This window comes from Lemur catta, chromosome 21 (genome assembly GCF_020740605.2).
Source record: "Lemur catta isolate mLemCat1 chromosome 21, mLemCat1.pri, whole genome shotgun sequence".
Taxonomy (NCBI): domain Eukaryota; kingdom Metazoa; phylum Chordata; class Mammalia; order Primates; family Lemuridae; genus Lemur; species Lemur catta.
Genome location: NC_059148.1, coordinates 26204428 through 26229586, shown reverse-complemented (window position 1 = coordinate 26229586; position 25159 = coordinate 26204428). Strand labels below are relative to the sequence as shown.

At 41.5% G+C, this 25159-nt stretch overlaps 1 protein-coding gene across 2 annotated transcripts; it reads right to left on the bottom strand.

Moving 5' to 3' along the window:
* Positions 1-340: 340 nt before the first annotated feature.
* Positions 341-20892, bottom strand: ANAPC7 (anaphase promoting complex subunit 7). Of its 2 annotated transcripts, none has more exons than XM_045534850.1 (11): positions 20691-20892; positions 17447-17633; positions 14680-14799; positions 10768-10879; positions 10306-10459; positions 9263-9405; positions 7694-7811; positions 6603-6799; positions 3700-3924; positions 2888-3038; positions 341-1192 (listed from the first exon to the last, which is right to left on the bottom strand). In XM_045534850.1, exons 1-11 carry the CDS (start codon positions 20789-20791, stop codon positions 1003-1005), a joined length of 1698 nt encoding a protein of 565 aa, XP_045390806.1. In that variant the 5' UTR covers positions 20792-20892; the 3' UTR covers positions 341-1002. The 2 variants fall into 2 exon arrangements, with proteins under 2 accessions (XP_045390806.1, XP_045390807.1); XM_045534851.1 differs by having other exon boundaries at positions 17447-17563; positions 20691-20761.
* Positions 20893-25159: the final 4267 nt, after the last annotated feature.

Here is a 25159-nt window from a genome sequence, read left to right as displayed (position 1 = left end):
GGACGGTGGGTGAAGAATCCCCCAGCACTAGAGCTCAGGGTGTGGCACTGCAGGCTGACCCATGCCAGAATGCTGAAGCCAGACCCTGACCTCAGAGCCAGGTGGACTGTCTGGAATCTGGCCAGACTCTCAGGTCCCAGGAAAATTCACCATCCGAAAATGCAAATGGATGCACCAGCTGAGGGCTCTCTGAGCTTTCCCACCCCCAACTCCCAATACTAGGGGAAGAGGAGAGTCTATTTATGGCAAATAATTCTGGGGCTGAATCAATGATTCTCAATGAGAGACCAAAAAACCAGGACTCTGCTAAAGGGCTTCCGTTCTGATCACCCCAACACCATGACTGTACAAACCAGTTTTATTAGGGAACCGCCCCAGGTGCGCCAGCTCATGCTCTCGTCACACCCGTTTCTCAGATTGGCCAGGCTCAGAGGCAAGTTACCAGCTTAGCAAAGAGGAAAACTGTTCTGCAAAATAGCAACTGTCAGCTTAAGGCATTACTAATGTTGCAGAAGGGAAGCATGGTTACTAGGGAAGTCTGGACAGCCCAGGCGATGACTTCTGGGAACAGGAAGCCCTCTGGGGCCAGACCGTGGGGCCATCGGAGCTGGGAGATGACACTATCACTCTGGGGCAGGGGGTCACTCCTTCAACCCCCTCCATGTCACAGACAAAACACCGTCTATTCCTTGAGCTTTTCGATTTAGAAATTAGTTATATAAAAAGTGCTCTTGGCCCAGAAGCCACGGCATGTTGCGGGCCTCAGGGTGCTCCCCCAGTCCTCCCTGGCTGGAGCAGGGGAGGATAGAGATACATGGAAGGCTGGTCAGGCTCAGTTTTAGAAATGAAGTCACAACTAGGAATTGGGAGCCAAGGGGCCGAGACCCCCGTTGCAATCACATGCTGAGTCCTTGTCCTCCCGAGAGCAGGTGCCTACGGTTCCTTCAGTCCACGGAAGAGCTCAGAGCAGGGCAGGCCAGTGTGGCCCCGCAGCGGCCGCCCTCACTGCATGCCGAACCACTGCTCCTGGTCAGCCCACTGGGCCGCCTCACTGTCGCTGCCCTCCAGGTCCCCTTCTTCCCCACTCCCTTCCATGTCGTCCACATCCTCCTCCTGAGTGGCATCCGTGGGACTCTCCTCCTTCTCCATCTTCTGCATCCCCTCTAGAGACTTCTGGTCATTGGGGTCCAAACTAGGGGACAACAAAACAAAGGAGAGGCCTGAATCTCTGCCTTGCTTCTTGCTGGCTGATTCGTCATCTCCCTGGCCCGGCAGTGAAATGACCACACAGTCACAGAGAGACCGCTAATGCCCGGCCTCTCCAAACAACTCCGGCTTCCAAGGCTGGGTCGAGGGAGTCCACCACTAGAAGTGAAAAAAGGCGTCTTTTCCTAATTTTTAGAATTCTCAATCTGAGTTTTCTCCACAAATTTCTTAAACCTTTTTACACCTATTACCCCTAGCGTTCTGCTAGAGGAGGCTCCCAGATAACATTATGAGAAAGTGGCAAACAAACATTAACAGGCAAATTTAAATGTAATTCCCTGAAAGTTGGGTTTTTGAGCTATGGGGTTACAAAAAGTAGTTATTTTTCTGTGAGTATAACTGTTCCATGTTCTTACAATATAATTAAACATATCAGCATTTCAGTAGTCAGCCAAAAACATCACACTATACCATGGAACACATCTGTAAACTCCTAGGTTAGACCCCAGAACCCAAGGCTACCCCTACCTGAGTATTTGCATTTAGCAGCTAAGAGTCACCATGTGCCAACCCCACAAAGTTCAGAAGCTCCAGAACATTCATTTATTTGTCTCCTAAGCCATCTTTCCTCTTGCTTTCGTGACCATCACCCAAGCCTCAGCCATCCCATCCCTAGCAAATCCCACATCTAATGAAAGTCTGGTGTTTATTTTCTCGCTTGTTTCTGGGCATCTAAAACACAGCTAAAACCCATGTTGGAATTGTTTCTACTAGTATATATGCAGATCTGTAACATCTCATCTCTGAAGCCTTCCATACAGCTCTTACCCACTCCCAGGGCCCCCACCCTCTGGACTCCCACCTTGCCTTCTACAGACTGCTATGAAAGCCCTTAGCACGAGGTACGGTCAGTCTGCACGTCTGAGACTGACAGCTCCCGGAAACGCAGCATCCCCAGGGTCACTGAGATGCCAGGCACATGAGTGGTGCTCAACTGTCTGCTGAACAAGTAAACGGATGTGATCAGAGTCATTAAAGACAGCCCTTGACCTTACAGACACACAGACAACCCTCAAAGAAATCACTTCTCTATTAAACAGTAAGAATACCACTATTTATTTAGTATTTACTATGTACCAGGCACAGTGCTAAGAGCTTTACATGAAATAATCATTTTAATCCTCAATCATTCAATATCTAATAAGGTAGATAGATATAGACAAGGAAATCTGTTAGTAACTTGCCCAAGATGACAGGTGGTGAAGGCAATAATCAAACTTCAGAGTTCAAGTTCTTAACTACTACAGTAGGTAGAAACATGGGAAGTACTTACAATACTTTGATTTGAAAAAGCAGAATATAAAATATAGACTAGGTATAACCCTATAAAAATATGTGTATGTGTGGGCAAGGACAGGAAGATGATCCATACAAATGAACAAGCATGTTATAGAGGTGTGGGCTGGTTATGAGTGAAACAGTTCTTCAATGTTGTTAATATACTTTAAGAAAAAATTTTTAGAAGTCACGAATTCACAAATAACTCTTCTATCATTACTGTTATTATTCTGCTTTCAACCGTGGGCACAGAGTGTCTGTGTGTCTCCAGAACGCCTGTGACAGCTCACTGCCTCCTCTGCCCTCCTTATCGACCTTCCCCCGCGGGAGGCCGGGTGCCTACCTTAGTGCTATACTATACTGGTCCATTGCTTCCTGATACTCATTGACAGCTACAAGGAAATCTCCAAGGATCCGATGCAGGACACAGTCACTCTGATTGGCCAGTGCATTCCTCAGCAAAGCAATTCCATCTTCATATTTCTGTTCTCTGCCTGGAAAAAAAAATGACCCGCATTGTCCTAGTTCAACATTCTGAAAATATATTCCCATCCTAAGTCATATACACAAAACCATAATTATCACAGTCTAACACTGTCTTCGCAGATGTCCTCAAGAGAATGGCAGTGAGACACAAAGTGAAAGAAAGCAATTCCATCTGAGTTCCTACTCCGTTAGAAAATCTGCAGTTTGAGTTCTGATTTTTTAAAAATGTACTCTTAACCTTAATTCAAATAAAAAGCCAAATTGCATTTTATTTGCCAAACTAGCCCAAACCCAGGAGTTCATAAGTCAGGACTAAAAAAACAAGGCTAAAAGGGAAGTCAAAAGAGAATCCAGATGGTTTAAAACAGTTCAAACTGGCTAAAACCAGTTAGTTATATTCAACCCAAATTAGTTCAGGACAACTAAAACCAGATAAAATTGAGCTGAACAGGTACCAGCGAACAATAGCTGGTTTGAGCTAATTCAAGCAGGTCTGAGCCAGCTACATTTGGCTGTGCTAAATATAAACCAATTCAAGCAGGCTCAGACCTGCTGCAAAAGGCCCACACCTGTCTGGTCATCTGTAACCAGGTGGGACTGAGGAGTCCAAATTAGATCAGGTTTCATAAAAACTAATGATGAACAGGGCAGAAAATAAGACACACTTACTAAGTAGTTCTGCTTTTTTCACCACAGCCTTAATGTAATCCGGCCTTTGAGTCAGGGCTTTATCTAATAAAGTTTTGGCTTTCTCCTGTGTCACTGGGTCTTCAAGACAAACAGTGGCTAAAAGGGTAAGGGTCTGTGCATTGGCTCCTAGAGTTTTGTAAACGTTGTTAGCCATCACCATTGCTTCCCGAATACTGTTGGAGGCTAAGTAACATTCGATGAGACCTGAAAAAAACACACAAAGTAATTCAACCACATTACCATTCTAAGCCATGCTTCTACTCTGACAGCCCTCCAAATTGCAAACCTTTGAAGTTTCAGAGAAAGGGCAGGCCAGGGGAAAACTCGGATGGTGAGATTAGACGGGAGGGTATGCTGACAGAATAGCTAAGAAGTGTTCTTCCCCAGAGCACTTGACGGACATGGAAAAAGCCTGCCCTGCAAAGGTCAGTGAAGGAACAAGCATGCGTGAGGAAACCGCAGCATGTGAGCTGCCCATCTGACTGCTAAAGGAACAAACGTGACACTAATGATTAGTCTGTCATATGACCAAGAGATTAAAGTAGTGAGAGATGTTTCCAACCAAAACCAAGGTTTCACTGCCTCTTAACAAGCTGTTATTCTCCAGCTGTGTTCAGTCACCTGTTTAAGAGGGGGGACTAAAGTGAACGTCCAGTTCTACAAAGGAAAGGACCTGTCAAGCAACCTAAGGAGAAAGGAGGACGCTTTCATTTGAAACAACAGTTACCTTAACCCTATAGTTACACAACTATTAGGTACCCATAATAATTAAAAAAAAATTTTTGGTTTTTTTTTTTTTTTTTTGAGGCAGAGTGCCATGGCGTCAGCCTAGCTCACAGCAACCTCAAACTCCTGGGCTCAAGCAATCCTCCTGCCTCAGCCTCCCAAGTAGCTGGGACTACAGGCATGCGCCACCATGCCTGGCTAATTTTTTCTATATTTGTTTAGTTGTCCAACTAATTTATTTCTATTTTTAGTAGAGACGGGGTCTCGCTCTTGCTCAGGCTGGTTTCGAACTCCTGAGCTCAAACAATCCGCCCACCTCGGCCTCCCAGAGTGCTAGGATTACAGGCATGAGCCACCGCGCCCGGCCTAAAAAATTTTTTTTCCTTTCTTTTTTTTTTTGTCATACCTGGATGTGACAAAAAAAATTTTTTAAAAATTAAAGAAAACCTAACAGTTATCTCAAAAGGCTGGAAGCTTTCCTAAATTAGAGGGACAGCACTTAATCAGATGGACCAAAAGTACCGAGAATGGCAGCTCCTGCCTCTCTTCCCACCCACAGGGAGATGTCCTATGGGGCCACCAAGAGAAGTCAACTCTCAACTCTTCACGCCAGTAAGTTCAGAACAGAGAAAGAACTTTTTGGCACAAGGCACTTATCAAAACAGAAAAACAGCTTAAACCCCAAACCCACACAATCCCTGTCAGATTTTCTCTGCATACTCCTCCACCCTAGCAGCATTTATAACATTCATGCACACTCTTCCACACACTATGGTTACCTAACTAGACATTACCTAACTCTGAAGGCAACGTGTTGGCCTCCAAATACGGTCGCTTGCAACTAGTTATTTATTAGTCTTACTTTCCTGCTAAAGCCCCCCTGGAACTTCAGAAGGAAATGGAAAGAGTGTACTCCACTAACCCAAGGCCTTCACCAGCAAAGTAAGGAAGCTCCGCTGGAGACTGCAAGAAGCATCGGAGAACATAAACAGAGTCCTCCTGATCCAAACCTCCACATGGCAGCTTGAGAAGGCAGCTGGGAGGCCTCACTGGCCAACTGGGGCACATCCTCTGCCCAAGCACTGTGCAAAGGGGTCACTCAACTCATCTCTCGCTCTGGTGAAACAGGCACGCAACAGAATGGAATCGGCATGACAAAAGCAGCTAGGAGGCTAGGGATGTTATAGTTTCAGGATCAAGAATTAATCTGCAACCAAAGGCTTGGTTTACTGGAGTTTCTTTAAAAGAACAAAGCCACCACAGGCATAGGCTCTCTGGCTATATAAGCAGATTTGTTCTCTCCCCCAACTTCCAAATTTTATTTCTCAAATTTGAACTCATCTTCCTGTTAACAGCAAGTCACTCCTAGATTCCGGAGTTTATTTTTAAATTCTTATAAAAATATGTTTTGGAGGAACTGCATCTTTTAAGATCTATTTTAATGTCTATGACTGAGTCACCAAATGTTGCTGAAGCTGGCATAGCTCCTTTGAACTCCTAGGGTCAGTTCACAGGAACTTGAAATATTTCATAACAAAACAAAGTTGGAGCCTGAGTCTGCCCACTGGGGGTCACAATGAACACACCGGTTCCCACAACCAACATCGTCATATGGATGTGGACTTACCCTATGAGTAATAGCTCTGGCCCAAGGTAGGACGACTGTGAAAAAGAATAAAGACATAACCAAGCGATCCAGAATGGTGCCTGGCACAGGCAGATTCACATTAATGAGTGGGCTGCATCTGAGGCAGGAAAAAAAGACTATCCCAACTACCCTTTCACCAAAAACAAAAACAAAAAAACCCCAAAAACAACAACACAGAAAAAGAGAATGAGAAAAATGGATTCTGAAAGCATGGGGTAAAAAACTCTAGTGAAACCCCTAAATGAATGTAAAATGCCTAATGCACGGTTTCCAAACTTGCTCTCACATTGGCAATACCTGGGATCTGTAAAAGGTACCGATGCCTGTCTCCCAACCCCACAGATTCCCATCTATACTAGAAAGATCCAGCATCAGGATTTTTGAAAGCTTCCTCAGATGACTCTAATGTACAATGCATCTTGGGAAGTGCTGGCCCAAGGAAACCTTCCATCTGAGTGCCGTTGTCACCCGAGGGATTCACAACATTCATGTATATTTTCTATCTTACCTTCGTAACAATCTAAGCGACAAGGTGCAAGCCGTATGGCCTCCCGAAAATGTATTATTGCTTCTTGGACTCTGCCCATGTTCCTAAGCGCTGCTCCCTTAAGTAGCAAAGCTTGAACACTATTACTATTCAGCTGAATGGCTTTGGCTCCTAAATAGAGGGCCCGAGAATAGCGTTTGCTATAGAAGCTGTGACACCTGGAAGAAAAAAAAACCATGAGAAGTTATCCGAGAGAAGACTATAAAGAAACTTTATCTAAAGTATCTAAAACTCAAAGGGAAGGCCCTATGCATGACTGTTGTAATAAACTACACTTATAGCTTTAACCTAAGAGATTAGTGGAAAAGTGAAACCAACCAAAACATCTACCTTTTATTTTTAAGGGGGAAATCTTGATATGGAAGGAAAAAATTATGGAAAAGAACCTGATGATCTGGACATGTTATTAGCTGAGAGACATTCAGAGAATTTGTAAAGCCAAGTCAATAACAAAGGAGCATCTTTTGGCCCCATCACTGGTGGCCCAGTGCTAAGCACAAGGCATTCACTATCTCAATCAATGCTCACTTCTAGAGGTATGGGGTTAGTAGCCCATTTTCTAAATAAGAAAACAGACTCAGGGAGGTATTTGTTTGTTTTTGAGACACAGGGTCTCGCTCTGTTGCCAAGGCTATAGCATGGTGGCGTCATCATAGCTCACTACAACCTCAAACTCCTAGGCTCAAGCAATCCTCTTGCCTCAGCCTCCTGAGTAAGCTGGGACTACAGGTGGGCACCACCACACCTGGCTGATTTTTCTGCTTTTTTTTTGTAGAGACGGGGTCTCACTATGTTGTTCAGACTGGTCTCAAACTCCTGACTTCAAGCGAACCTCCTGCCTCAGCCTCCCAAAGTGGTAAGATTATGGGCCTGAGCCACCACACCTGGCCCAGAGAAGTAAATAATGCATTCCAAGTGACAGACTATGATTTGAATCCAGGACTGATTACCTCTTAAGTCTGTGTGTTCAACCTATATTCTCTTCAGGAGGAACTACAATCTCTTAAACAATCTACTGAAAACTGGGGAGAAAAGGAAACGCATCAACATACCCAGAGACCACCCATGGTTCTGCATGCTGGTCGGAAATATTGAAAAGGCGGCAGCCAAGGTTCTCCACGTCCTCCAGCCGCCCTTCTCGTGCCAGCAGGTAGCCATACACATCCATTCCTAGTCAGGAAGGTCACAGCAAGAAGCGGCTCTTTACACAAAGCAGCAAGGGTCCTTTCCACAGGAGCAGCACCCAATGTCAGACCCCATGACGAGGCCCCAGCTCCTGCAGGGGCTGAGCCCTTCCCACCATCACAGGCTCCCCCCACTAGTATTTCCAGTTTCCTAAAAAAATAACTATAAAAAGCAAAATCCATCCCTCCCCCCAAAAAAGCAAAGAAGCAAAAAGACCCACCTCACAATTTGAAAGCCTGTTATTTCCAGGAACTCTATGTCCCTCTATCCTGTGGTATGATACACACAGCTATCCTAACTCAACCAGAAAAGGCCCCAAAAAGGTATAAAGTATCTAAGAACTCTAGACAGACAAGACTACACATTCAATATGCTGAAAAAGCCAATTAGTCTCAGCAAAGGCTGGCCTATTCCAGAAAAAGCTTCGAGTTCTTTCTGGAATGCAGTTTATCAAAGCTCACTGTCTCCCAGACCCCCGCTTCATTCTCACGTTCTACAGGAAGGGCCCCATGCTTGCTGCCACCCATCTCTTGCCACCATTCTCCATTCCTTGCTATCCCTTCAGACTCCCAGGAAAATTCCTCTCAAGCCAAGATTACTACAATACTCCCGCTTGCCCCTGGACTCAAGTCTGAGCTTCCGACTTCAAATTGCCAACTACTGCCAGACTAGTATTTCTAACACCATTTTCATCATTGGTGCAGGCAGCTTGGAGAAAAGAACACTGTGCAAGAGGGAGATCTTGTGCAAACAAACCCATCTTTCTAGACCTGCTTCCTCATCTGCAAGCTTGGAAAGGACCCCTAAGAGCCCATAAGACTATTTATTGTCACAAGGACCTATTTTTTGGATGGCCTTTTTCAGGCCTTTACAAATAGACATCAGCCTATCTGACCTTCCTTCCCACTAGTCTTGAGCATTCACTGCCAGGTCCCATCTGCCACCCTTTGGAGGTCCCTGTGGCATACCTTTCAGCTGCAATCTTCCTTCAGATCAGTGATTTTTATGTTGTACACTCCTAATTACTTACTGCCTTTAATCTCCTTATCCCTTTCTCAGATTCTGTTCACTCATCCTCCTTTAATTTTACTACAGACAGAATCAAACTAAATTCCCTAAAAGGATGTTACAGTTCTGAGGATGCCATCCAAATTCTCAGTCAGACACATCATCAATTTATAAACCATAAGGTGGGGCTGTGATCCCCCTCAAAAGAAAAAAGGCCAAATAATGATCTGTGGAGAGATGAAGCAAAAACACTGTTCAAAATGGAATTACCTGAGTGTTAGAGACACGTGTCAAGACTTTAGAAAATATTGTAGTAAGTTTTACAAACTATTTCCATGAAAATTGGTTATTAGGAGTTCATGCTCCATTTCCTTTCTATCTTCCTTACTCTCACCAGCCACCCTCTCTCTGCCCCAAGAATTATTTACCTTTTATCAGATAAGGATCCAACATCTGTGCCTGTTCAAACTTGAGGACAGAGTTCTTATTGTCTCCAGCTCTGAAGTACAGGTCTGCTAAGCTTCCCAGTAGGTCCACGTTATCTCGCAATAAGGACTTTTTCTCTAGTGAACTGTAAGATATTAAACATTGAACCTTAAAATCTATTATAAATCCTCTTGGTTGTTGAATCTGAGTGACTAGGCATATAGATACTATTTTCTTTTGTGTATGTGTAAAATTTGTCAGAATAAAAAACTTTAAAAATGAACTGTGCACCACAGATTTTATTTTGAGCTTATGATTTTTAAAAAAGTATAGGATAAGATAGCAAATACATGGAGTAAAGCAGAAATCACTCACTACCAACAAAGAACTTTCAGGATGCAGTGTTTCAGAGGACAACATACGCTACACGGTGTTAAAGGTAATGTCATTCACAAGCGACAGATACTTATTACTCAACTGGGTGACTTTGAACAACACAATCCCCAGCCTCTTTGTCCTTGGACTTTATCTCAATAAAAAGAAAATCCCAGCCTTTTTGTTAGGACAAGGGGCCCGTTCATCCTCTGTGGTGAATATCTTGCTCTTGCTCTGTAAACCTATCTTGTCCTTCCTCAATAAACTTTGTTTCACACTTAAAAAACAAAGAAAATCCTAGTCCTAAGAAGAATACCTAGGTCAGATGCTGTAATATACTGTTTCAGGGATGGCAGGGTGGGGAGGGATCCAACAAAGTTTTCTTCTAGGTTCAAGAATGACACACCAAGGCAGTGTGCTTTGCGAGAGTCATTGCCTTTGCATGCACAGAGTTGAATTCAGCCCAAGTTTACAGTTTTAAAGGTCCCCACAGAGATTATTACATTTGGGACCAATTCAGTACATTAAAAAGACTAACACAGCCTGGAGACAACTGGCTGCAACACCAAGAGATAAACGTCTCATTTTTCTGTTTTGCTAATTCAGATACATCAGATTTCCAGACAGGGAAAGGGGCGCCAGAACACTGAATTAACTTTGTGGCACTCACCAGATGGTATTGATTGCTCTCGAGTTGTCACCAGTGTGCACAAAAGCATATGCTTTGATCCACACAGAGAGCCAGTCCAGGTTAGGCACAGTTTGGATCACGTTCATTGTCATTGATGCCACCTCTGCACCTTTTACAGAAAGGGACAGCAAACCTAATCCAACACAGAGCAGGACAAAGGTGGTGAGGCACAGCGTCTCTCTTCCACAATGCAAGAAGCAATGGGTTCTATTTTCCCTAGGCTACAAGGCAACCCCTTCCTTATTCTAAGCAAGATGAATATGACAGAAAGGCCATAATTTATTGATAATATTTCTTGATCAAATATGCGATAACAGTAATCCTATTGAATCATCTCTGGTGGAAACTTTTTAAAAATAAACCTATTCTAATGTACAATCAAGATTGAGAACTACTCTGACAGTAAACACTCCGTGAAAACAAGCAGAAAATGATCAATACCTAGAATGGCATCCAAGGCTAACGGGCACTGCCTCAGCACTTCCTTATAGCTGGTGACCGAAGGGCGCTCCTGACCAGCCTTCTTGTACAAGTTTGCCAGCATCATGTTTATCTGTACAGACACAAACGGTGCACAGTAAAATAAGTATACAATACAAAGAAAATATCTCATCATGAAAAAGCCCTGATGTTCATCACCAGCTACTATACCACTTTTTACAGAAAACCCTACCCCTGGCCCTGTGCAATAACGGAAGACCAACCCCATTTTTCAAAAGAAACAAGAAATTATTACCATTGCCTTCCTAGGTACTCCCATCCCTAAGAGGAAAGTCACATTACTTTCTCACTTAACCTAACCAAAAGGGCCAGTAATACCTGGACCAAAGATGCTGACTCTGGAAACAGGAATAACGTTCACTTAAGAAATGTCACAGAATGCTAGTTACCTTGATTCTTTCTTGATCTTGGACAAGGTAGAAGATGAGCTACCTCAGTAGTGCTCAAGTTGATATATCTTAAATTTGGTTAATATTAAGGTATGAGACTGTGAGGAACTCTTGACATAGCTAGTTAAGAAGGATCAGATGAGTTTCTCCCAAAAGGAAATGAGACAGAAGGACAGACACAGAAGTACAACACTTGGCTTTTCTCTGATAATTAGACTTGTGGCTAGACTCTAGCCTTTCTGACACTTAAAGCTTTAACCCATAGGTATTAACTTGCTAAAGTAATATTACAAAAATCAAACTCAAACTGATCTCCAGAGATGATAATGATCCAGAGATCAGATACACTATTTAAATCACTGAGTGCAGACATCTGCACTTTAGCACAATTTAAATATGCAACTTACTGAAGCTAGTTAAAAATAATCCTACCTAAAAATGCAACTGGGAAAATTTGAGAAAACCTAAAAGTTCCAAAGAATGTAGAAGTTATAGATAAGGGATAAATAACCTTCTCAATAGTACAAAGAGATAAATATAATATTCCAATTTAAAATTATTAGATCTTAAACACAACAGTGTTTGCTAGATCATTAACCTAAGGAAGCAGTCAATGTGAGGGCACAAAAGAAAAAAAGTCAATCTCCAATCTCTTCAATTATCTGTGGCTTGGTATGCCAGATATTAAGTCAAAAGAGTAGCTCTGAAGATGAAGAACATCTGCTCCAATCATAGACCTACAGTATATAAAACAATCTAGCATAGCATTAATCCACACTAATTCAAACAACGAAATAATGAAATACTAGAAATAAAACTATTTTTTATTTGGCCTCAGATTTCCCGTATTAGGCTATTTTGAAAATGCAAAGGAAGGTACTTAAAGGAAAACTCCAGTATCGGTGTCAATCCTTAAGAGAATAAAAAGTTAAATTTAAGATCCTTTCTTGACTGCTAGTTACTAACAAACTGACTGATGGACCATGTGCCTCAACAAATATCAAAATTTCCTTTAAGCTACTTGACTGTCACTTTGAAAGAATGAATTTTGAATACTGCCTAGTGAAAAAGTTAATTCTTTTAAAAACAGAGCCTTATTTGAACATCATAAAGCCACATTCCACCAGTTATAAACACAAGCAGTCATCATTTTCTGAAAACTGAGTAAAATATTGTATGTTGGTAAGTTTACTCTTAAAAGGTAAAGATTTACCTAGATTTTATAATCTAACACTGGAATTTTCCTTTAAAATGTGAGGGAATGTGTGGCGGTGTTTACCATACATTAACAGATGTTCATTAAGACGTATTTTGACTCACTTCCTTGTCCTTTACACAGACTGAGAAGCCAGTTAACTCCCTAACGGACAAGAAAGAAAAACTGTAAATATTATAGGTTTACGTCTGAGGCACACATCTTTGCTTGCGCCTAGCCGCAAGAGCTCTACAGAATGAAGAATATGTTTTCCTAACAAATGCAGACAGACTCCGCTAGTCCCTCTTAAAATGATGGCTGTAAACACCAAACAGTGGATACTACAAAGCTGAGCTTCTTTGCCATTACCCATCTTCCAAAAATGCCTCCGAAACACCCACAGGTCATTAAGAAGGAAATTATGGTATATTTCTAATAAGATAAGGAATAGTAACTTTCAAAGTTTATTGTCAAAATGCCTTCTTTCAAAAGGAAGACACCTTGACTATAGCAGCAAACATTCTTCACACATGCAAAAAAAAATTATTCTTGGGGTAAGAGACGACTTTCACAGGGTACCAGAACACAATTTTGTATACAGCAACCACAATTATTATGAGACAGGTTAGTTCAAAACATACTTCCAAGTGGGTTTTTTTTTTTTTTTTTTTTGAGACACAGTCTCGCTCTGTTGCCCTGGCTAGAGTGAGTGCCGTGGCATCAGCCTAGCTCACAGCAACCTCAAACTCCTGGGCTTAAGCGATCCTACTGCCTCAGCCTCCCGAGTAGCTGGGACTACAGGCAGGCACCACCATGCCCGGCTAATTTTTTTTTTTTTTCTATATATGTTTTTAGCTGTCCATATAATTTGTTTCTATTTTTAGTAGAGACGGGGTCTCGCTCTTGCTCAGGCTGGTCTCGAACTCCTGAGCTCAAACAATCCGCCCGCCTCGGCCTCCCAGAGTGCTAGGATTACAGGCGTGAGCCACCGCGCCCGGCCTCCAAGTGGGTTTTGTTTTTTTAGCTCCAAAGATTCACCTCGAGACTTCTAGGTGTTTTTAATAGCAGCCACCATCACAAAATACAATGTAGAAATACCTTAGTTTTAAAAACTCAGAAAACAGTAAATAACTCCTCAATATGAGCTGCTGAAATATGTTCTCATTAAATTTGGTTACTTTTAAAATTCAGTACCATTTGGATAAAACAGCACTAATTAAAATACACTCAAATACAATCTAAGCAGTCTCTACTGCTTAGATTACCTCTTTTAGGGGCAGGAGGATTTATACATCTTTACCAATAAAATTCCTTACTATTAAGCACACGCTGCACAGAACAGTTTTTCAACGAAGTGAGGAGGGCAGGTGACATGACAGAATATGTTAGAATATTAAATACTGATATGAATTCAATCTTAAGAGCAAAGATTCTCACTGTTCTACACTGCGGTTTGAAAAAAACCTGATCAGATGCCCAGTGTAACACTCCTTACAGAATAGTACTTTAAAAAGTATTTTCACATACTTTTTAGATTTTACAAAAGTTAACAAAGAAAATCGTTCACAGCCATACCACCCTGAATGTGCCTGATTTCGTCTGATCTCAGAAGCTAAGTAGGGTCGGGCTTGGTTAGTAGTACTTGGATGGGAGAAAATACTGTTCTCTCTCATTTTACAAATAAAAGAAGAAGTAAAAGCTCAGAGATTGGGAACTTGCCCAAGTTCACACTACACACAACTTGTATGCCCTAAACTCAAACAAGACATCAGATCTTTTGATTTCAGTTAAAGGGGTTCTCTTGGCTACAATACACTGTCAAATCAAACACAAGTACATAATCCACACATAAATAAGTACAAAGGGATCTTACAGTCTTAATTTTGAAAATGAAGGGATTAATAAAACCATTCCCATTAACAAATGGGTATACCTATGTAAAGCAAAAAATGAAGTTCTAAAAAAGTGTTTTTGCCACTTAGAACTGTTTTGCAAATAAATATTTCCTACAGTGAGAAACACCAAAGAATAAGCACTTGTAGTGTTCTCCAGCTATCATTTTCATCAGCTGAATTTTCAGGGCCTCATAAGTCATTCGTCTATCTTTCCAAACCCTTGCTCCTGTAAAAGGGGAAGCAAGTGAGCATGACAATCATGAGTAAAATGCTCAGATGGGCTCCCTGATGCATGTTTATGAGAAAATATAGAGGGAGCAGGGTTGGAAGAGCTGGGGAGGAGAAGAACACATAAATTCTTCATTTGACTTACTTTGGGAGTTCTCTGTCTGGAAGGGATCCCATCGAGTATAGCAATGGCATCTTTATCTTGTTTTAGCATTGTATAACACTCAGCCATTTTGTATTTCACTTCAATTTCAGATGGAAGACACTAAGAGGCAATGAAAACATCTCTTCAAAATATGGTTTCAACAGAATGGCAGTTCTCCAAAGTGTTAAACAGAGTTATCAAATGACCCAGCAGTTCTACTCCTAGGTATACAGCCACGATAACTGAAAACATCTGTTCACAAAAAAACCTGCACAGCATGTTCACAGCATTATTATTTTTATTATTATTATTATTATTTTGAGACAGGGTCTCGCTCTGTCCCTCAGGCTGAAATATAGTGGCATGATCACATACATCACTGCAGCCTTGAACTTCCAGTCTCAAGCAGTCCACCTGCCTCAGCTTCCCTAGTATAATAGCTAGAACTACAGGTATGCACCACCATGCCTGGCTAATTTTTCTTCTTTTTTTTTTTTTTTTTTTGAGAGACAGGATCTTGCTATGTTGTCCAGGCTGGTCTCAAACTCCTAGCCTCAAGCAATCCTACCACCTCAGCCTTCCAAAGCCCTAGGATTATAGGTGTGAGCCACCACACCCAGCCTTTTTCTAAATATTTTCAATCCACAGTTGATTGAATACATAGATACGAAACCTGAGGATATGGAGGGCCCACTATATATCTCAATTTTTTAAAAAATTTCATGACTATTTAATGTATTAATTCATATTAAAGGTTTAGCATGGTGCTTAGCATATTGAATACTCAACAAATGTTAGCTATTTTTATTATTGAACCTATCTGGACAATATACATGACTTCCATTAAGTGTTCAAAAACAAGAGAAAACCCTGGCAATTAGCTCATTAATAATACAAGCAAAAATTTTATATAAATAGAAATAAGATGAAGAGCAGCAGGCCTTAAAAAAATCAACTACATCAATTTGTGTCTTCTTTTAGATATGGAAAAATACAGGACCTATAACTTCACTCCTAGTGCATTCTGACATTCCTTTTAATTTTTTTATTTGACATTCCTTTAAAATATAAGTAGCATGCGTTCAGCTAGGAAATTTAAAGACAGGTTCAAATTGAAAAGTAAAAGTTCCTCTCCCCCTACAGCTTTCCATCGTTAAATTTATTTCCTTCCCACACACAAAATCTTTCAAGCTTATTATCCATATATATTTAGTAGACGTATACCAAGATATATAAAATCTTTAAACTATTCCCTTTTAACAAAAGGGGTACTGAATACACTGATTCAAACCTTATTTTCTTTACAAATATATAGAGGAGTTCTTTTCAAATTAGCACATATACCTCTATCTCCTTTTTCATTTTTTTAACTCCACCTTTTTCATTTTTTTGGCTATAACTTAACCAGATCCTACACACACACACACACACACACACACACACACACACACACACACACACACACACACACTTCTTTGAGACAGTCTCACTCTGTTGCCTGGGCTAGAGTGAGTGCTGTGGTGTCAGCCTGGCTCATAGCAACCTCAAACTCCAGGGGTCAAGGGATTCTACTGCCTCAGCCTCCCGGGTAGCTGGGACTACAGGCATGCGCCACCATGCCTGGCTAATTTTTTCTATATATTTTAGTTGTCCAGCTAATTTCTTTCTATTTTTAGTAGAGATGGGGGTCTCACTCTTGCTCAGGCTAGTCTCGAACTCCTGACCTCGAGCAATCCTCCCGCCTTGGTCTCCCAGAGTGCTAGGATTACAAGCGTGAGCCACTGAGCCTGGCCCTTTTTTTTTTTTTTTTTTTTTGAGACAGAGTCTTACTCTGTTGCTCAGGCTAGAGTGCTGTGGCGTCAGCCTAGCTCACAGCAACCTCAAACTTCTGGGCTCAAGCAATCCTGTTGCCTCAGCCTCCCGAGTAGCTGGGACTACAGGCAGGCACCACCATGCCCGGCTCATTTTTCTATATATATTTTTAGCTGTCCATATGATTTCTTTCTATTTTTAGTAGAGACGGGGTCTCGCTCTTGCTCAGGCTGGTCTCGAACTCCTGAGCTCAAAGAATCCTCCCGCCTGGGCCTCCCAGAGTGCTAGGACTATAGGCGTGAGCCACCACGCCCAGCCCAGTTTTTTTTTTTTTTTTTTTAAGAGACCAGGTCTCACTGTCACCCAGGCTGGAGTGCAGAGGGATGATCATAGCACACTGCAGCCTCAAACTCCTGGGCTCAAGCAGTCCTCCCGCCTTGGCCTCCCAAGTAGCTGGGACTATAGGCATGCACCACCATACCCAGCTAATTTAAGAAATTTTTTTTAGAGATGGGGTCTTGCTGTTGCTCAGGGTGATCTCAAACTCCTGGGCTCAAGCAATCCTCCTGCCTCAGCCTTCCAAGTCACTAGGATTACAGGCATGAGCCACCACACAGGGCTTAAAAGTTGTGTTTTCATTAAAGTTATAAGCACTTTACATTTTGAGTCTGTTTGTGTAAAAGTGAGGAATGCATGACTTTGTTAAAACCTAGACAATGCATGTTTAATTCCATTTTTAGATTCATCCATACAGTGAATTTTGCTCTTAGCCTTTACTGTTTGGTTGGATATGTTCTTACATTTAAGTGGTTTTTCATCTTTGTTTCCCTAATCAGCTTCCCTTTAAAAATTACTTTTTATTTTACCATCTTCTACATATAATCAGCCATCTTCTAAATTCTTTCAGTCTCTCTCTCAAAAAAAAAGAAAAAATCACAATTCTATCTCCAATTACCTGACTTTGTGGAGTAGATGCAGAATTTCCAGTTGAAGGTCTCACTTTTGAAGTTTTACTTAGAGCTTTCTTCTGCTGTAAAGCCATGGTATACTTACTCACAGCATTCCGATATTCCTTATCATGAAAGAGAGAATCTGCATGATACACCAAAAGCTGGTACTTCTGAGATGGGGAGAATAACTCACTAGAAAACAAAGAAAGTATATCCCCTACATAGGTTACTTTGAAATGTTAGAAAGAACACCTTAGTGTCCACATAAGCTTAGCACAAAGCCTTGTATTGTTTATAAAAAAGTCAATGTACCATAAGTGCTAGTCCCTGAAGTGAGAGGCATGAAAGTGGAACTCCATGCTAATATGGTCAATACATCTAGGATACTGCCTGAAATTGTTCTGTTTTAATATAATTTAATATTTTCTTTGCTTAATATAAAAGCAGTAATACCTATAAATCGAATCCAGTAATATAAATATATATACAAAACATAATACATCTTTTCCTCCCCTTCTTTAATCCAAGCCTTCTTAACAGTTTGATATATAGCTGTCCATACTCTCTTACACTAACATCAAGTTTTAAGGATAATATAGACAAAAGAGAGCAACCACAATGACTTAACTAATATTACCAAAGAAGAGTTAAAGACCTGGGAAAGAAAAACCTCACCACTTTTAATTCTTTTCAGGGAGAGGCTGAACAAAAAGAAGTTTGTAGACCTGAAAGCTCTTTAAATACTTAAGAAAATATGGGAAAAGAATAAGAGTGAGCCCCTATGTCTACCAAAAGCAGAAAAAATTAGCCAGGCATGGTGGTGTGCACCTGTAGTCCCAGCTACTTGGGAGCCCAAGGCAGGAGGATTGCTTAAGCCCAAGAGTTTGAGGTTGCTGTGACCTATGATGATGCCACTGACTCAGCCTCAAGAAAAAAAAGAACAGGTACATTAGTGGTTGCAGGGGAAGGGGGAAATTGGGGAGTAACTACCAGCAGACACAAGGTTTGTTTTAGAGGTAATGAAAATGTTCTGGAATTAGATAGGAGTGATGGTTGTACAATCTTGTGCACATACTAAAGCCCACAGAACTGTGCTGTTTCTAAAAATTAATTTACTTAAGAGACAGGGTCTTGCTATGTTGCATAGGCTGGGCTCGAACTCCTGGGTTCAAGCGATCTTTCTGCCTCAGCTTCACAAGTAAATGGGACTATGTGACTATAGGCATGTACCCAGTTGAGAATTATACTCTTTAAAAGGGTGAATTCTATGGTATGTGAATTGCATATATATTTTTTAGAAAAAACGACAGGCAGACTAAACACTGGATATAAAGTTACAAAAAAAAAAAAATGAAAGGAGTGAAAAGTATAGTCCAGATAACTTAAGATCTCTTCCAACTCTGAAATTCTATGTATTTAGTGAGAAACAAATACTTGATGCTTGTATTAAAAAATATTATTATATTCACAGAAAGCATTCAGATATTTATATATTGTAACATACATGCCTACTTATGCATGCATAAATTTGCTCTGGAATGACACACAAAAAATTTATAGGTGCTGCCTCTGGAGAAGGGAAATGCGGGTACAGTTCAAGACTCAGGGACAGACACTGTTCTGCACATCCCTTCTCTACAGTTTGAACTTTTTTTAACAGTGTATGTACTGCTTATTCAACAAGAAATTTTAAAATACAAATGATGAAGGTCAGAACTCAAAACACCTCCTAAGAAACTGCCAGTCTAACTTAATATGAAAAAGCGTGTGCTAATTAAGTCTAGCCAGGGGATTAAACTGCTTCCAACTATCCTGTAACATCTTTGAGAACAAGAGTAATGACTAACGGGTACATAAATCCCCAAAGGTGGAAACTGTATGCTCTGACAAAGAACCAAGTGAAAGGCTCCAGAATAAACACAGAAGGCTGACAGAGACCAGAACTCTTCATTATCAACACTAAGTGGATGGTAGCAAAGGATGAGTCTCACCAGTGAGGTCCAAAGCACACTAATGGAAAGGAGGAAATGCAGAGCGGCAGCTGCAGGCACTTAAGGGGCCTTTCTTTTCTGATCTAGGCCAAATGTTAATGGATCCACACACAGAAGATCCCATTAAGATGCCATTCGGTGGTAGCAGACAGTGGTGGCTCAGAATGGAGCTAGAGAGGATCAAGGTCCAAACATCATTTATAGAGGTGTGAACTTGGACAAGATATTTTACCTCCCTGAGGTTGTACTCACTTTCTTAGCACATTCGATAAGCGTGTGTGTGCTTACTGCACACTGCCACGGTGCTGACTTCAATAGGTGCAAGGAGTGATGCAGAAACAAAGCAGACCAATAGGTAAAAAGTGAGAGTATCAGATCATTCTGGTGGTCAGAAGGGCTCCCCAGGAGGGACATATGAGCTGAAACCTTAATGAGGAGATAGCTCTGAGAGAAAGACCCCAAGCAGGAACAGCAACTGCAAAGGCCCAGAGCTGAGAACAAGCTTGGTGCGTTCACGTAACAGAAACAACAGCGAGAGGCTGGAGTGAACAGAACGGGATGAAGTCGGAGAGAGAAGAAGGCATATGTCTGCTGGCTTCGCAGGCCATGGGAAAGATTTTAAGTGCAATGGAGGATTTTAAGCAGGGAATTAGCTGGAATTAGCCCTGTGCTCCATGTGTTTATAAGACTCAATAATCGGCAGCTCTGGAAACAAGAAAGGCGCCACTCCCACCCATCAAGGGAGTCTCCCGTTTTCAAGGGTTTGTCGAGGTGAGAAAGTGGACCCTCCTGATACACTTAAGAAGAAAAAAACTAATCTCAAATAGGAGGCGAAGATATTAACAGAAAACCAGGGGACTGGGTCTCTCAGAGCTGCAGCGAGCGAGAAAACGTTCTTTGGGAAGGAGCTGAGAGGGGAGGATTCAGCCCAGAGATATGACAGTCGTTCTGCCCTATGACAGGTGCCTCAGGAAACCCTAGTCAGGGTCGTCCTCAAAGCCTCCGCCTTCTATTTCTCGAAGCTGCCGCTCAATCCCCCGCAGGGAGCTCATCTCGGCGATCCGCACAACGCCGGCACCCAGTGAACTCCACTTGCGCTCCGAAGTCGGCTCCGCTTGACGAGGCCCTCGCTGACCCCGGAGCCTCAGCTGGGGCCCGCGGCCGCTCCTTCCCGCCTGTTCCCACACGCCCTCAACCCAGGCTCCCAAACCGCCGCCGCTTTCTCCTCAGTCCCAGGCCGCTCCCCGCCTCAACTCACGGGTTATTATTACTCATTGTAAGTAACAAGCTGCTGAGGAGCCGCACGTTGGAGTGCAGCCCCGCGGCCGCCATGTCCCGCACGTGGTCTATCACATTCATTCTGCCCGACACGGCCGCCGACAGCGGCAGCAGCAGTGGCCGCTCGAAAACCTTGTACTGGCTCCTTAGGGAAGACTCCAAAATGGCGGCACCGCCGGGGTCCATCGGGTCCACATGCGGCACCGCCCCTAAAAAGAGGTAACTACTGAAATGCCTGAATAAAAAGAAACTTCAGTTTCCTTCTTTCCCCGTGGTCTCTCTAGGTGGAATGATTTGTTGTTTTTACGCAAAATTACGCCATCATCCTAAACTGAAAACTTTACTGAGGGCCTCCACGGAGACAAAAGTCACCTCAGTAAGAGTACATGGTCAATAGGGATGAGTCTGCGAGGAATTTTTGTGCCTCTCAGAAATTAATAAAAATGTGCGGGCCTTTACCATACATAAAAGTAAATATAGTAGGGTGATGAAAAACTCCCCAATATCTGGAATATTCTAATTAGGCGCCAGGGGCAGACCTAAATGCTTTTACAGTCGCGCATGCGCACAAGGCTGAAGGCGCCACGCCCCCTCCTCAGGTGTTCTCTGAGAGAGGCTTCTCGCCCTGGGTACGCTCCTTGCTGCAAAGGGCGTATTTTGCCTTGTGAAACGACTCACTAGATCAGTGTGAATAAAGGCTAGGTCCAAGAATGAGTTAATACCCATATTAACCAGCATTTGTCTGACACAATTAACATCTTAAAAAAGTTTTACATGAGTTATTGGATGCTCCATAAAGTTGAAATTTTTGTTCCCTTTTCACAGGCTAAGAAACTGAAGCTGCCTGCTTAAATTTTGTGCTCACGTTGTTGAATGGTTGGCTTGGACTCAGACATTCTGACTTCAAATCCCTTGAATACACGATAGTTAAATGTTAATATTTTGGATCTCAGACTCCAAAGGGCCAGGGACGTAGTTGAGTGAGTCAGTTTATGTGTTTCAATTAAACAGAGTTGGAATATTCTCCACTATCAAAATCGCTGCCCACCCAGCCACCCAAATATGGCCCGTCTCTCCTTTCTTGAAGGAGACAGTCGTCTCGGTCTGTTTTGTTTTCATTTGATTTTACAGAAACGGATGCGGAGAAATACGTGTATATTTAGTCTGAAAAAAAATCACGGCATAAGCGTTTTTCTAAATGGCAATTGACGTTAGCACTCAGCACATTGGGAGCAACAGGGAAGTGGGAATTGTGGCAAACTGGAGTGTGCGCTATCTAAATAGCAGCTGCAACTTTATTTCAATATGTGTGTCCCATGTGGGAATTTTCTATATCATTTGACTTTTCAAGAGAACTCATAATCATAAATCTGGACTTTAAAATTTGAAGTATCCCAATTTTTAAACATCAGCTGAGATGAAAATAATAACAACAGAAGGGCAAAAACTTGAAAGATCTAAACATTAACAGGAGAATGGATAAATTGTGCTATATTCATGCAAGGGAATGATTTAAACGCTATGCAGCATTTAAAAAATAAATGAACTCCAACACGTGTATTAATATTAACATGAATATGGCTTTCTTTTTTGATGAAAAAAATTAAAAATTAACAAATGAACAAATATTAACATGAATAAGTGTAAAAGCATTGAGACGATACAGTTGTAGACTGTGTCATTCTATATCATTTAAACAAAGTTTGAAAACATACAAGAAATACTAAATGTTGTTTAAGAATATATACATAATTTTAAAAAGTATAAAAAATTTCACAGAGATGATAAACACCAAAATCAGATTGGAAGTTACATAGAGAATGTAGTGGGGAAAGGATATATAGAAGCTTCAACTGTGGGAAAATATTAAGAGCTAATAAAGTTAAGTGGTTAAAATACATGTTATTTTTTACATTGTCCTTCAGAAATGGCACTGGGTAGTGGTTAAGAGGATAGACAGAAGTACTAGATTGCCTGGGTTTAAATCCCATGTTTGCCACTTAGTATCTTAATTAGAAGCGTCACTTGACTTCTCTGGACCTCAGTCACCCCATCTGTGAAATGGGGATGATGATAGTACCTATTTTATGGGATTGTTGTAAAGATTAAATTAATTCATGGGAGACAGCCTACTGGGGCAGGATGGTGGAAGTGATTCACACCAGGATATAGGTAAGAAATGAGTTTATTATCTGTAGTGGATTTAAAAACAATAATAAAATGAAATAATAGTCTGCCTTTTTTTTTTTTTTTGAGATGGCATTTCACTATGTTGCCCAGGCTGGTCTCAAATGCCTAGCCTTAAGCAATCCTCTTGCCTTGGCCTTCCAAAGTGCTGGGATTACAGGCATGAGCCACCACACTGGCCTAAAATCTTGTTTTTAATTGACACATAATAATTGCACATATTTATGGGGTACAGTGTATTAAAAAATCAAATCAGGGTATTTAGCATATCTATCCCCTCATACAGTTATCATTTCTTTGTCGGGAGAATATTCAAAATCCTCTCTTCTAGCTGTTTTGAAGTATACAATACAGTACTGTTAACAGGAGTCACTCTACCCTGTAATAGAACATTAGAATTTATTCCTCTTATCTAACAGTAACTTTGGACCCCTTCACCAATCTCTTTATCCCACCCTACCCCCAGCCCTCCCCAGCCTCTGGTAACCATTATTCTATTCTCTACTTCTATGAGATCAATTTCTTTAGATTCCATGTACAAGTGAGATCATGCTTGACAAAATATCCTCTAGTTTCATCCACGTTGCCACAGATATTTTTGTGGCTAAATAGTATTCCATTGTGTATATATACCACATTTTCTTCATCTATTCATCCATTGATGGACACTTGGGTAGATTCCATGTCTTGGCTATTGTGAATGGTGCTACAATGAACATGGGAGTGCAGGTATCCTTTTGATATACTGATTTGCTTTCTTTTGGATAAATACCCAGTGGTGGGGTTGCTGAATTTCAAATGGCATTTTTAAATGGCACTTTCTATAATGGAAAATTTCGAATATATTTAACAATAGAAATATTAGTGTATTAAGTCTCCATGACCCCACCATCTGGCTTCGATGATTATCTATTCATGACCAATCACGTTTCCTTTGAATCCCCTGGCAGTTTCCCTTCTCACCCTCCAAATAATTTGGAAGTAAATTCCAGATTTTAGGTAATTTTTTTAGATTTTATATAATTTTATACATGAATATTTTATTCTCTAAAAGGGAAGGACTCCTTGTGAAACAAAACAATAGAACCATGATCACATCTGAAAACAAACAATAGTAATTCCTCAATGTCATCAGCTATCTAGTCATTGTTCATATTATCTCATAATTTTGCTGTTTTATTGTTGGTTTACTTGAATCTGGACTCAAAAAAGGTCCATTCTTGCAGGTAGTTGGTACATCTCTTAAAATACATAGGTTCCTCTTCTCTTTTCTTTCCCCTTGCAATTTATTTCTTGAAGAATAAGATGGTGTTTAAAGCAGTGCAACTGGATCAGATCACCAAGATGGTGAATAAATATCATTAGAAAAGAGGTTTGAGGACCCAGTAGTCAATAAAACAGGTCAATGTTTAACAACTGATGAGAGGGAAGCCATAATTTGTAGTCTTTGCCAATTTCTTTTTTTTAAATTAATTACTATTATTTATTTTATTTATTTATTCATTTATTTAGAGACACAGTCTCACTCTGTTGCTCAGGCTAGAGTGCCATAGCATCAGCCTAGCTCACAGCAACCTCAAACTCCTGTGTTCAAGTGATCCTCCTGCCTCAGCCTCCCCAGTAGCTGGGACTACAGACTCGAGCCACCACGTCTGGCTAATTTTTTCTATTTTTTGGTTGCCTGGCTAATTTTTCTCTATTTTTAGTAGAGATGGGGTCTCACTTTTGCTCAGGCTGGTCTCAAACTCCTGAGCTCAAGCGATCCTCTGGCTTCGGCCTCCCAGTGTTGGAATTACAGGGGTGAGCCACCTTGCCCGGCTGCCTTTGCCAATTTCTATGGTATAAACATCGTTACTATGGCCAATTGTAAGCTGCCAACTGCGTAACAACTGGCTGGCAAATTTCCTTAAAATGTAACAGTTGGCTCTCTCTGCTTGGGCCAGCCTAAGCACATCACTGGTCCTAGGGCATCCCACCAGTAAGAGGTCTTGGAGAAGAGGAGAAACATGCAGCAGAGACTGAGAAGGAATGGCCAGTGAGGTGGGGAGAACAGAAAGAGAGGTTGGTGTTCTGGAAGCCACATGAAGCATGTGGTTCCAAGAAGGTGGGAGTAATCAACTTCGTAAAGCGCCAGTGAGGGTTCAAGTAAGATGAGACATGGCCACAGTATTTAGCAATGTGAAGGTCATTGGTGGAGTTTTGGTCAAGAGAGAGTGGGAGGAGATCAATGTGAGACAGTGCAGATAGAAAATGCTTTTGAGT

Excerpts from the sequence above, each read along its gene's own strand:
- ANAPC7 (XM_045534850.1), bottom strand. The coding sequence starts at position 20,791 with ATGAATGTGATAGACCACGTGCGGGACATGGCGGCCGCGGGGCTGCAC. Across the intron at positions 6,800-7,693 it reads GAACCATGGGTGGTCTCTGG|GTGTCACAGCTTCTATAGCA; the intron begins GTATGTTGATGC and ends TTTTTCTTCCAG. Across the intron at positions 1,193-2,887 it reads CAGTATAGTATAGCACTAAG|TTTGGACCCCAATGACCAGA; the intron begins GTAGGCACCCGG and ends GTTGTCCCCTAG.